The sequence below is a fragment of the Onychostoma macrolepis genome, chromosome 20 (genome assembly GCF_012432095.1).
Source record: "Onychostoma macrolepis isolate SWU-2019 chromosome 20, ASM1243209v1, whole genome shotgun sequence".
NCBI lineage: Eukaryota > Metazoa > Chordata > Actinopteri > Cypriniformes > Cyprinidae > Onychostoma > Onychostoma macrolepis.
Genome location: NC_081174.1, coordinates 30501455 through 30514255, shown reverse-complemented (window position 1 = coordinate 30514255; position 12801 = coordinate 30501455). Strand labels below are relative to the sequence as shown.

Below are 12801 nucleotides of genomic sequence, written 5' to 3'. Positions count from 1 at the left end.
ACCACAAAACCAGTCATAAGGGTCAATTTTCCAAAATTTAGATTTATACATCATCTGAAAGCTGAATAAATATTCTTTCTATTGAACTATTTGAAAATCTGGAATCTGAGGGTGCAAAAAAATCTAAATATTGAGAAAATCGCCTTTAAAGTTATCCAAATGAAGTTCTTAGCAATGCATATTACTAATCAAAAATTAAGTTTTTATATATTTACAGTAGGAAATTTACAAAATATCTTCATGGAACATGATCTTTACTTAATATCCCAATGAGTTTTGGCATAAAAAAAAAAATCAATAATTTTGACCCGTACAGAGTGTATTTTTGGCTATTGCTAAAAATATACCCCAGCGACTGGTTTTGTGCTCCAGTGTCACATTTGTAAAAATGTACATGCGTAAGTATTTCTAAAAAAAAAAGCATTTAACAGACTTTCAAAAATATGCTCAGACACTTTTAATTTATAATTAAAAACACCTTCAAACACCTTCAATACTCATGTTAATATTACTATATTAAATGTTAATAAACCGATTTGTGTAATTTGATCAAACTAGCAGCAAAAAAGATTACATGATGTGTAATGTGTAGCATACTAATACGATTTGCATGAAAATGTGCTGCATAGTGTGAACAGCCCATGTAGAGTTTCATCTGTATATGAATCGGTGCATTAATAAAATTTTTAATTTAAATGCTCTGTTGTGGTTCACTGACTGTTTCTCCGGGATCACAGTATTCTTTAAGGAACTGAAAGTGAAAACATTGAAGGCGATGGAGAGCTTCCTCCAGTTCTTCTGATGGCGTCAGCACACACAGCCTAAAACACACACACACACACACACAGCGACAGGTTGTTGAGAGAGAGAGTGTGTGTGTGTGTGTGTGTGTGTGTGTGTCTGTTGCATGTCTGAAAAGGTCACAGTACCTCAAGTGGCAGCAGCTCTGTGAATGTGTGTGATCTTCACTGAACCCAACACACACACCTTGATCCTCCAACAACCTCCTGCTGTACAACAACCCCACTGACTACACACACACACACACACACACACACAAACAATGAGTTACTGCCTTTGGGAAAAAAATCACAGTATATCTCATTGTAATGTAATAGTGATGATTTACATTTGTGAACTCACATTGCATTCAAAATATACACTGTTTGTCATCATCATTCACTGGAAATCGAACCCATGACCTTGGAGTTGCAAGCACTGTGATACCGTTTACAGTTTTTTTCAACTGCTTGCACACAAAATCTTTACTTCTAACACAATTTCTGAAAGCTGGCACTCAAACAGCAGAAGCACACACCAAATCTGCAAAACCAAGAGATGTGATGCATTTTGCATTTTGTGTGCAATTCTTGGATTTGTGTGTAAAGTTTTGAAAAAAAAGAGGCAAAGTTTTGAAAATGTGTGTAAGCAGCTGAAAAAGTAGATGAATAACTAAAATAAAAATTAATAGAAAAAATAAATATAGAGACATATTTAAAAGTTTTATAATAAGTATTTAAAAGACATATTTAAAAATAAAAACAACAAATAACAAAAAAACTAAAACTATCTAAAATTAAGATGACAATTGAAAATTATAATAAAAAATATTTTAACATATTAATACAAACTATAAATGTTTCTTCCTTTTTTGCACATATTTTTCACTGTATGTAAAAGAGCAGCCTGCACATTCTGTCTAACGTCTCCTTTTGTGTTTCTTAGAAGACAGAAAGTCATACAAGTTTGGAATGAAATGGGGGTGAATTTGTATGATAAGGTGTGTGTGTGTGTGTGTGTGTGTGTGTGTGTGCACCTCTGAGTGTGTCGGCGCTGAGTGAGGAAGAGTCAGGTGTGGATAGATGAAGATTCCACTCTGAACTGACCGACAGCTGAATCCTGGAAGATCATTAATGAACTCGACAGCTCTGGAGACGTTACACTTCAGAGTCATCAGCCGAGACGCCACCTCCTGAACACACACACACACACACACACACGCTTAAAAAATACATATACAAATACATATTTCAAATACAACTATTTGAAAATCTGGAATCTTAGGGTGTAAAAAAATCTAAATATTGAGAAAATCTCCTTTAAAGTCGTCCAAATGAAGTTCTTAGCAATGCATATTACTAATTACTAAGTTTTGATATATTTATGGTAAGAAATTTACAAAATATCTTCATGGAACATGATCTTTACTTAATATCCTAATGATTTTTGGCATAGAAGAAAAATCAATAATTTTGACCCATACAATGTATTTTTGGCTATTGCTACAAATATACCCCAGCGACTTAAGACTGGTTTTGTGCTCCAGGGTCACATATTAATTACACAATAAATAATGTTTGATCACTCCTTTGCAGTTGTGTGGTAATACAGAATTTATTCCATTCCAAATAATTACATGTATAATTCAAAATAATCATAATAAATAATTAATAATCATAATTAAAATCATAAAAAAACAATGCTTAAAAATAAATCATATTATGAAAAGGCAAATATTATAAATATAAATCATATTATTAAACAATGCTACTGCAGGAACTTCAAAAACAGCTCAATCAATAAGATTTTATGTTTTATAATGTGTGTTTTTTATGGAAGCATGAAAAACAAGGTAATTGCAGCTTTTTATATCACAGTCAAAATTGTGATGTAAATTCAGACTTGCCAGAAAAAGTCAGAATAAACTGTGATTCACAAGAAAAAAACGGTTAATTGTGAGATGTAAATGCAGATTTGCAAAAAAAAAAATTGTGAGACATGAACTGAGATTCACAATTTTAAAAAAGTCTGAATTGTGAGATATAAAATAACATTTGTGAGAAAAAAGTCTGAATTGTGAGATATAAAATAACATTTGTGAGAAAAAAGTCTGAATTGTGTCATATAAGTTTGAATTGTGAGGGAAAGTGTCTGAATTGCAAGATATAAACTCAGAATTGTGAGATATAAACAGAATTGCAAGAAAATAAAACAAATTGTGATATAAACAGGTTTACAGAAAAAGTCCAAATTGTGAGCTATAACTCAGAATTGCGAGAAAAAAAGCACAAATAGTGATATAAACTCAGGTCTATGAAAAAAAAGTCAAAATTGTGAGACATAAACTGAGATTTACAATAAAAAAAAGTCTGAATTGTGAGATTAAAAACTGAGATTCATAAGAAAAAGTCTTAGTTTATGAGATTTGTGACCCTGGAGCACAAAACCAGTCTTAAGTCGCTGGGGTATATTTGTAGCAATAGCCAAAAATACATCGTATGGGTCAAAATTATCGATTTTTCTTTTATGCCAAAAATCATTAGGATATTAAATAAAGATCATGTTCTATGAAGATATTTTGTAAATTTCTTACCGTAATTGTATCAAAACTTCATTTTTGATTAGTAATATGCATTGCTAAAAACTTCATTTGAACAACTTTAAAGGAGATTTTTTTCAATATTTAGATTTTTTTGCACCCTCAGATTCCAGATTTTCTAATAGTTGTATCTCAGCCAAATATTGTCCGATCCTAACAAACCATACATCAATGGTTTATTCAGCTTTCAGATGATGTATAAATCTCAATTTCGAAAAATTGACACTTAAGACTGGTTTTGTCGTCCAGGGTCACATATAAAATCACATTTGAATTGTGTCATATATATTTGAATTGTGAGGGAAAGTGTCTGAATTGCAAGATATAAACTCAGAATTGCAAGAAAATAACACAAATTTTGATATAAACATTTTTACGAAAAAAAAAAATTCAAAATGATCTCACATTTGCGAGAAAAATTCCAAATTGTGATATATAACTTAGAATTGCGAGAAAAAAAAAAGCATAAATAGTGAGATATAAACTCAGAATTGCAAGAATTTAAAAAAAAAAAGGATTTATGGCAGAAATGAGCTTCCATAGTTTTGGCACGTACCTGTGTGTATAAACTGTAGGAAGGTTCTCCAGGACGGGGCGGATCAGCCATGACATCCAGAGCGATCTGACCAATCACAGGAGGGCACAGATCTCCCATCAGAAGAACCTCAGCGTATAACATTACAGCTTCATCAACGTTCACCAGCTCCATATACCCCGTCCTGAAACCACACCTGCTCAGACACAAACACTGAATGAGCAGACCTATACTGGAGACGTCACTTTTACTGTTTTTAAGTTTAATTAAATCAGAAATGTTTCATGTGACACTGAAGACTAGAGTAATGATGCTGAAAATACAGCTTTGATCACAGAAATCAATTACAGTTTTCCAGATATTCACATAGAAAACACATATTTTAAATCATAATAATATTTCACAATTGTTATAGTATTTTTGATCAAATAAATGCAGCCTTGGTGAGCAGAAGAGACTTCTTTGATGTTCATTTATTATGTTCATTTGATTTTATTATCCCCGATATAAGGAAAGATTGATTTGAAAACTGACTCTCCCATGATGCCGTTGGAGAGCGAATGCAGCGAGGCCAGCTGAACTCCATCAGAATAAGGTTCGCCCATCTCAGCCAGAACACGCTTATAGGACACAAACTCTGAGCCGTCCGCAAAAACTGTGTCCTGATAAACCTGAGATAGAGAAAATATCATTATTATACCAAGAAAAAAACATGACTAAATAATGAAGATTAAATCCTAAACACTTTCCTCATCGACCAACAAGAAAAGCTCTTCATCTGCAGCAAAGCGAATCACATCCTGAATGCACTCTCTGCTCTGAACATGACCTGGAAAATCCACATATATATGACAATTTATCATTTCACCAACAAAAACAACCACAGTATTAGCATAGCTCTTCATTACTATCATGACACTATAATATTCTGCCTTGGAGTATCATGTACATCACAAAGTATCACAATTTGAAGTCATTTTAACACTTCGATCAAACCTTTAATCAGAGGATTAGCACCTGTAATTAATAATTCAGTTTTAGATGGTTAATTAATCTCTGTTCTGTGTGCATATCTCTATTAGGGCTGAGCAATACAGATTAAAAATTACCCTAAATATATTGCAGCTTTTTAACAGTATTAGATGCATAATTTATATATTTACTGTAAAAGCTAAAACAGTCATTGCTGACTAGTGCATTGTTGTTATTGCAAAATATTTATTGTAAGAATTAAAATATTTAATTCAAATAAATTGAATCTTTTTTTACACAAGTTTACTCGAGAGTTTTGATTCAAGACTTCATTGATTGAAATCGATCATTTGATTCTGATTCTGATCACCAAATTGCAAGAAAAAAAGTATGATTTTATATATATATATGCTAAAATATATATGATAATATACGATATAAATATGATTCGCAACTCTGAGAGGAAATGTCTGAATTGTGATATATAAATTCACAATTGCGAGAAAAAAGGCTTCTTGTGAGATAAAAAGGTGGAATTCCACGTTTACATTTTTTTATTTGACATTTTTATTTCAGAAAAAAACGGTATTGTGACATATAAAAAGCTAGTGTATATATGAGTGTATAATCAAGAAAAAAGAAAGAAAGAAAAAGTTTAATTTAATTTGAAAAAATATTTTTAAAAGGTTATTGCGACTTTTTATTCTCACAAATTCTGGGATATCTTCAAATTGCAAGAAAAACTGTCTGAACTGTGAGATAAAATGTCACAGTTAAATACAATTATTAATATAAAGCTTCCATATCTAACACTGTTTTTGCTCCTGAAATTTAAATCAGTGCTGCTGTCAAAACATCTTAACATAACAATTATGAAACCAGAAGAATCACAGTATTTTCACAGTAGTGCTTCATATTAAATCACCCGCAAAATCATTATGAATATATTGTGTATATATTGCCCCGTACCTGTGGGGTTGCCAGGGTTACTGATGTAAATCGCCAGTGGAAAGCACCGCCCTCTCGACGCCTGAATGGCTCTGTTTAGCTCCGCCCTCCCAAAGCTCCACCCACTCTGCTCTCGCAGCTGATAGGTCACCGGAACCACACCCATTCTGTCCAGGAGGCGTGTCAGAGTGTGAGGGGCGGGGTCTGGGATCATAACCGCAGACACACCCTCTGATTGGCAGAGCAGCCTCAGCATCGCCTGCATTCAGTTCAGTAATGATATGAGCTTGATGAACTTTATCAATGATCAAGGCCATCAGCAGTAGATCTTTACTCCACAATAAAAAGATTTTCTACACTGAAACATGCCTCTAATTACCCACAGCTAAAGTTATAATATAAGTGATTTTGGCTTGTACCATCAAAGCTCTCTGGGTGTCAACAGTGATGAAGACTTGCTCTGGACTGGACGGCACGCCTCCGTCCCGCAGAATAATAGACTTTGCTATAGTGTTTCTCACATGCATTGATCCACAGGTATCTGTGTATGAACCTGACAAGAGAAGTGACCAGACAGCCAATCAGATGCGAGTCTCACAGGTCACATGACAGTTTTAGCAAATATTAAAAATGCAATATTAAAAATGAAAATTATATATACACATATATACACGGACACCCAAATTTAGTATCATTTTATAAATATTACTGTTTTTGTGTCACAGAATGTAAGTTTAAGAGGTTTTCAGGCGAGAATGTGCTTGTTTAAAGTTCAAATATGCAGTTTGTTAATAAAGAAAACCTCTATTTGAAAATTAGCTTCAAAGTTTTCAGACATGTGAGCTCACCTCACCTCGGCCAGGAATTGTTTTTGGGAATCTTCTGGTTTTGGGTAAATCTAACAGGCAGTCTTTGGTCTCATTAATCTACTATTTGTTCCAGAGAAGATAGTTTTGGCAAAATCTCATGTTTATGTAAATTCAATGCTGTATATCAGAGCACTGCCTTTGTACTTTTGACTGAATTGCCTAGCAAATTTATGATGGCCGTTGTTGTTTATTAAATATTATTATTTAATAAATAATATTTTATATAAATATTATTTTAATAATAGTGTTTAGCATTGAGAAACGGTTCGTATTCGTGATGGTGATTTTAGTTTCATTGTTCCGCCATTACATGGCGACAAGAGACTGTTTTTATGAGTGAGTCAGCAGTAAAGAATTTTATACTGAAAAATAAATGCAAACGGAAGTTGTTTTTAGTCTCAACAACAGACTGATGCAGCGAACAAACGCACTGAGCAGCGCTGTCATCAGAAATCACTCTTAACAGATGAAGGGATATTAATGATACGACAAAGATAACGCTTTCATCAGCGGACATTCAAACTAATGTTTATTATTAATAGAATGAATAATAATAGAATGAATGCTGTATCAGATGCCACTGATAGCACACATAAATCACAGAGACGTCTATCTGACGTCTGCATTTATGACTGCAAGGCATATTTTTTAGAGTGTTTGCTCATTCAATTCAATTCATCGATTCAATTCATTGCTCATCTGCAATATGTGTATAGGACGTTTCCTATCAGATGTCAAATAGATGTATATTAGATGTCTTTAAGATGTTTATGATTTAGAATGTAACTGTATGTAAAACTGACATCTGAAAGACGTCTGTCAGACGTTTGTACCCAGCAGATGCTTTCCACATCAAGAGATCTTTAACAGACATCTTGCAGACGTACGTGTGCTATCTGGGGCAGGTAATCACACTCTCTCATAACACTCTGCATAATACAGTGAGATTTTAATATAGTAATACAATAAGATTCCAATGAGCAACTCAACAATCCTTTGTTACTATTTCTAAAGTGACGTGTTGGAATTAGTAACAGAGGCTTGGGCTCAGCTGTTACACTGTCAACTTTAGATTTGAATCCGTGGTGGAAGGAGGTAGTTCTGCACAAAAGAGATCTTTTAAAGACACTCCGTTGTTGTTGTTTATGTATTTACACACTCATGCCATCGAACTGTTGAATAAATGCAATTTCACACTCGTAGACATGAGACATGGCTGCATATCAGCACGCTGTGATTACCTACAGCACTCGGCCTGCGACCGAATCACAGCCGTGCCGATACACAGTCTACACAGACACCGTCTCACGTCTACTCATGTGATATTGCTTATATATATATATATATATGCATATATATACACACATACAGTCATGGACAAAAATATCGGCACCCTTGGTAAATATGATCAAAGAAGTCTGTGAAAATTAATCTGCATTGTTAATCCTTTTGATCTTTTATTTAAAAAATTCACAAAAGTCTAACCTTTCATTGGATAATAAGAATTTAAAATGGGGGGAAATATCATTATGAAATAAATGTTTTTTCTCTAATACACATTGGCCACAATTAACGGCACCCTTTTATTCAATACTTTTTGAAACCTCCATTTGCCAGTTTAACAGCTCTAAATGTTCTCCTATAATGCCTGATGAGGTTAGAGACACCTGACGAGAGATCAGAGACCATTCCTTCATCCAGAATCACTCCAGACCCTTTAGATTCACAGCTCCATGTTGCTGCTTCTTCTCTTCAGGTCACTCATGTTCTACAGGGTTCAGGTCAGAGGACTGGAATGGCCAGCAGAAGCTTGGTTTTGTGCTCAGTGACCCATGTTTGTGTTGTTTTTGAGGTTTGTGTTTGGATTATTGTGCGGTTGGAAGATCCAAACATGGCCCATTATAAGATTTCTAACAGAGTCAGTCACTTATTGATTTTTTATCTGTTGGTATTTGATAGACTCCATGATGCCATGCGTCTAAACAAGATGTCCAGGAGCTCCAGCAGAAATATAGGCCCACAACATCAAAAATACAGCAGTATATTTCATTGTACACATGGGGTACTTTTTATCCCTGTGTTCACCAAACCCATCTTGAGTGTTTGCTGCTAAAAAGCTCATTTTTTAGTTTCATCTGACCATAGAAGCCAGTTCCATTTGAAGTTCCAGTCGTGTCTGATAACTGAATATGCTGGAGTTTGTTTTTGGATGAGCGAGGAGAATTTTTCTTGAAACCCTCCCGAACAACATGTGCTGATGTAGCTGATGTTTGACCTTTTTTTAAGGTTTTCTGACCTGAGACTCAACTATTTTCTGCAATTCTCCAGCTGTGGTCCTTGGAGAGTCTTTATCCACTCAAACTCTCCTTCTCACCGTGCATTAGGACAATATAGACACACGTCCTCTTCCAGGCAGTTTCCTAACATTTTATGTTGATTGGAAATTCTTAATTATTGCCCTGATGGTGGAAATGGGAATTTTCACTGCTCTTGCGCTTTTCTTAAAGCCACTTCACTAATTTGTGAAGCTCAATTATCTTTTGCTGCACATCAGAAATATATTCTTTGGTTTTTCTCATTGTGATGGATGATTAAGGAAATTTGGGCTTTGTTTTCCCTCCTATTTATATTTCTGTGAAACAGGAAGCCATGGCTGGATAATTTCATGTTCATAATCACCCTGGAGTGCTCAAAATTGTGAATATGAATGAGAATATACTTCAGAGATATTTTACTCATAAGAATTTCTAGGGGTGCCAATAATTGTGTCCAACGTGTATTTGAGAAAAACATTTATTTCATAATGATATTTCCCCCCATTTTAAATTCTTATTATCCAATGAAAGGTTTTTAAATAAAATATCAAAAGGATTAACAATGCAGATTAAATTTCACAGCATGCTTTGATCATATTTACCAAGGGTGCCAATATTTTTGGCCATAACTGTATATATATATATATATATATATATATATATACACATATACTGTATATATGTATACATACACACACACACACACACACACACACACACACACACACATATATATATATATATTACAAACTACATTAAATATCAAATTAATTAGAAATTATAATATGTTAATTAGAAGTTATAAATATAGCATATTATATAATAATTAGTTAAAATAATTAAAATAAATAAAATAATTATTTTATAATAATATTTAGACATTCAGATTGATGGGCCAATCTCAAAAAAAGAAAAAAGATATATCAATATAAAATGTAGCCTGTATATGCGCTGACAATTTTCCATAAACACACAGAATCTTTACCGATACTGCCTCCATCAAAGTGACTGAGGAGTTTCTGAGCTCTGAGACGAGCGTCAGGAGGAAGAGCATCACCCTGCAGGATTCTGGGATACACACATCCAGCTGTGACCTGCCAGACACAAGAAATCAATATCAAACACCATTCGCTCACTTCTCTAGTGTGACGTGTTTCAGGATGTACAGTAGCCTACAGCAAGAAAAAAGCAATGTGACTTGATTCAAAAGCAAATGTGCTTTCAGAAGCAGAGTGCATTGTTACATTTTGATGAAAGATTATGAGGAGAAACATTGTGTTCATTATATTAACGAGCAACTGATGAATCATTCACAATAAAGCAGCAATGTGCATTGAAGTCAATAGAGTCGGTTTTGTTCAGACGTTCTGTTCCACAAAACCAGAGTGCAGGTCACATTCTGTGCTCTTCTGCAATTTAGTCAGTGATCATCTATGCTCAATATGTCACTTATTTAAGAAACAATGAACAACTTGCCTGACCTGTCTCACAAAGGTTACTGGCTTGATTCCACTGCTGTGAGGGTCTCCAGAACTCAAATCCAGAACCTTCCTGAAGGACCCGTTCATATTCATCCCCTGCCAAAGGAGTGATGTGATGTTAGCAGGGGCCTTATTTAGTAGGGACATTGAGTGAGTCATTTACGCTGGAACCGCTCTGATTGATTCAAACTTGTGACTTCGATCATTCAGTTCAAGTGATTCACTTGCAACAAATACAAATACACACTAAGGCACTTCAAAAGAGACAGACTTGTAGATGTTTGTGAAAGATGTTTCCTCTGTTTTGAAGGGATGATCATTTTTAAACCCTATTTATTGCATCAAAATGTTATCAGCTGTTTATTATTCATGCAACAATACATATTACTGTTATAGTTTTTATTAATAACCATTGCTATATAGCTGATAACATTGTCTAGTGCTCTTATGAATGTTTTTAGCATGATTTGTGAAAAATGAATGACATAGCATAGACTTCTTCATAGCTTGTGTATTTAATTTCATTCTGTAACCTACTTGTTCTACAGATCTGTGTACTACTGTTAAATACTACTGTTTTTGACAGTGTTGATAACATTTCTGACAGATAACATCATGATATTGCGTTTCCCTTACCGAATGTGCTATCCTGTCAGCAATAACCTGTCCATTTGATTACTGTCAGTTTAAGTGCCAGATATTGCTATTAAAACAAACAAACAAAAAAACCCATAGATAAATATATAAAAATAAACAGAAATTATTTAAAGTATTTTGCAATTAAGATAAGATAAAGATATCGGTGACCCTAAACTGCATCGTCCTACTTTATTAACTTTCTAAAGTGGAAATGACAAGTCCAAAAACGCTTATAATTGCTGGATCTGGCAACACGGAGGCTGCGCCCGCGCCTCATTCACTCCATCAGCGTCTTCAGCGATCATTTTCATTTTCAAATTTTATTTTTGAACATGAAAAATTTACTGAGGTCTCATAGCTGGCTACAGGCATGCATATAGTGATGGGTGAACCTCAGAATCAGTTAAAGTTTAACCATTGCATTGCAAAATGATTCACTGTTTTGAAGCGCTCCAATCAGATCGTAGCGAATCATTTGATTCAATTCGGGACTTCAGAGAAAATATCACGAATCATTTGATTTAGATCGGAACTTCAGAGTGGCTTCGTGAACCTTTTAATTCAGACAGTAACACATTGAATATACACATAACACACATATTCACAACTTTGAAAAAAAACATTATTTTTACAGTGTGGATGACAACTATTGAATCATTTGTGTGTGATTTTACTAAATAAAGTTAAAAAAAAAAAAAAAAAAACATTATTATTATAATAAATATATATAGGTTTAATGTTAAAATCATCATCATCATTATTAGGCTATTAACTTATTATTAATTGGATTTTAGGATGAACATCCAAAAGTTGATACTGAAATGAACTCTGAGTCATCAGAAGTATAAAATAATAATATCTGTGTGCATTTCAGCCTTGATATGTCATAATACATACAGTATGTAACAAACACCAATATGTACATAACTAATATTAAATGAAGAAAAGTCAATCTTTAAATACAAAATAGATTACAGAGATTAAAAAAGATAATTTTAAGACATTTTAAAATGTTTTACTGTAAAATAGAAACAATTAAAATTGAGTCACATTTTGTTTTCACATCCAGTTCTCACTATTAACTCTGACTTTTTCCTCAATAAACTCCTAATTACTGCTTCTTAATAGTTAGTAAGGTAGTTAAATTTAGGTGTAGGGTAGAATTAATATGCTCATGCTGAATAAGGCATTAATAAGTACTAATAAACAGTTAAAATGCTAGTAATATGCTTGCTTATAAGCAGCCAGTTAATAAAGAGAATTGGTGCCTAAAGAATTAACTAAAATTGTCGTATTAAAGATTTCCCTAAAAAATCTTTTCTGTCCAAAAACAGTATTTCAGATTACAATTTCACTGTATCTTACAGAAAAAGATTTTTACTGTATCTTTTTTCCATTTAAATCACAATAATTTGTTTATATGACTATTTAGTGTGTATTATTTTACCTGCTCTTCCTCGGCTGAAGGTTGTCTGGTTTTTATCAGATCAGACATGTCTTTAGATGTCTTCCGGTCGGCAAACAGCTCAGTGTCTCTCCTCTCATGCAATATATGGCAGATTTCAGTCCCTGTAACTCTCAGTCATGTTTTATCCAGCAGTATAAGCAGCACATTCACACGGCACTGTGAGCAGAAGTGATGCACCATTTTCATCTTCCTTTG

At 33.7% G+C, this 12801-nt stretch overlaps 1 protein-coding gene across 2 annotated transcripts; it reads right to left on the bottom strand.

Moving 5' to 3' along the window:
• Positions 1 to 442: 442 nt before the first annotated feature.
• gptl (glutamic--pyruvic transaminase-like) lies at positions 443 to 12757 on the bottom strand. 2 transcript variants are annotated; one of them, XM_058754851.1, is made up of 12 exons: positions 12586 to 12714; positions 11136 to 11202; positions 10500 to 10595; positions 10004 to 10112; positions 6254 to 6387; positions 5856 to 6093; positions 4666 to 4743; positions 4449 to 4587; positions 3936 to 4110; positions 1817 to 1972; positions 930 to 1030; positions 443 to 821 (listed from the first exon to the last, which is right to left on the bottom strand). In XM_058754851.1, exons 3-12 carry the CDS (start codon positions 10590 to 10592, stop codon positions 692 to 694), a joined length of 1353 nt encoding a protein of 450 aa, XP_058610834.1. In that variant the 5' UTR covers positions 10593 to 10595; positions 11136 to 11202; positions 12586 to 12714; the 3' UTR covers positions 443 to 691. The 2 variants fall into 2 exon arrangements, with proteins under 2 accessions (XP_058610834.1, XP_058610833.1); XM_058754850.1 differs by lacking the exon at positions 11136 to 11202 and having other exon boundaries at positions 12586 to 12757.
• Positions 12758 to 12801: the final 44 nt, after the last annotated feature.

Coding starts and splice junctions, on each gene's coding strand:
- gptl (XM_058754850.1), bottom strand. CDS start 12,633: ATGTCTGATCTGATAAAAACCAGACAACCTTCAGCCGAGGAAGAGCAG. Junction 6,094..6,253: donor ACACCCAGAGAGCTTTGATG/GTACAAGCCAAA, acceptor AACTGAATGCAG/GCGATGCTGAGGCTGCTCTG. Junction 822..929: donor CAGAGCTGCTGCCACTTGAG/GTACTGTGACCT, acceptor TGTGTGTTTTAG/GCTGTGTGTGCTGACGCCAT.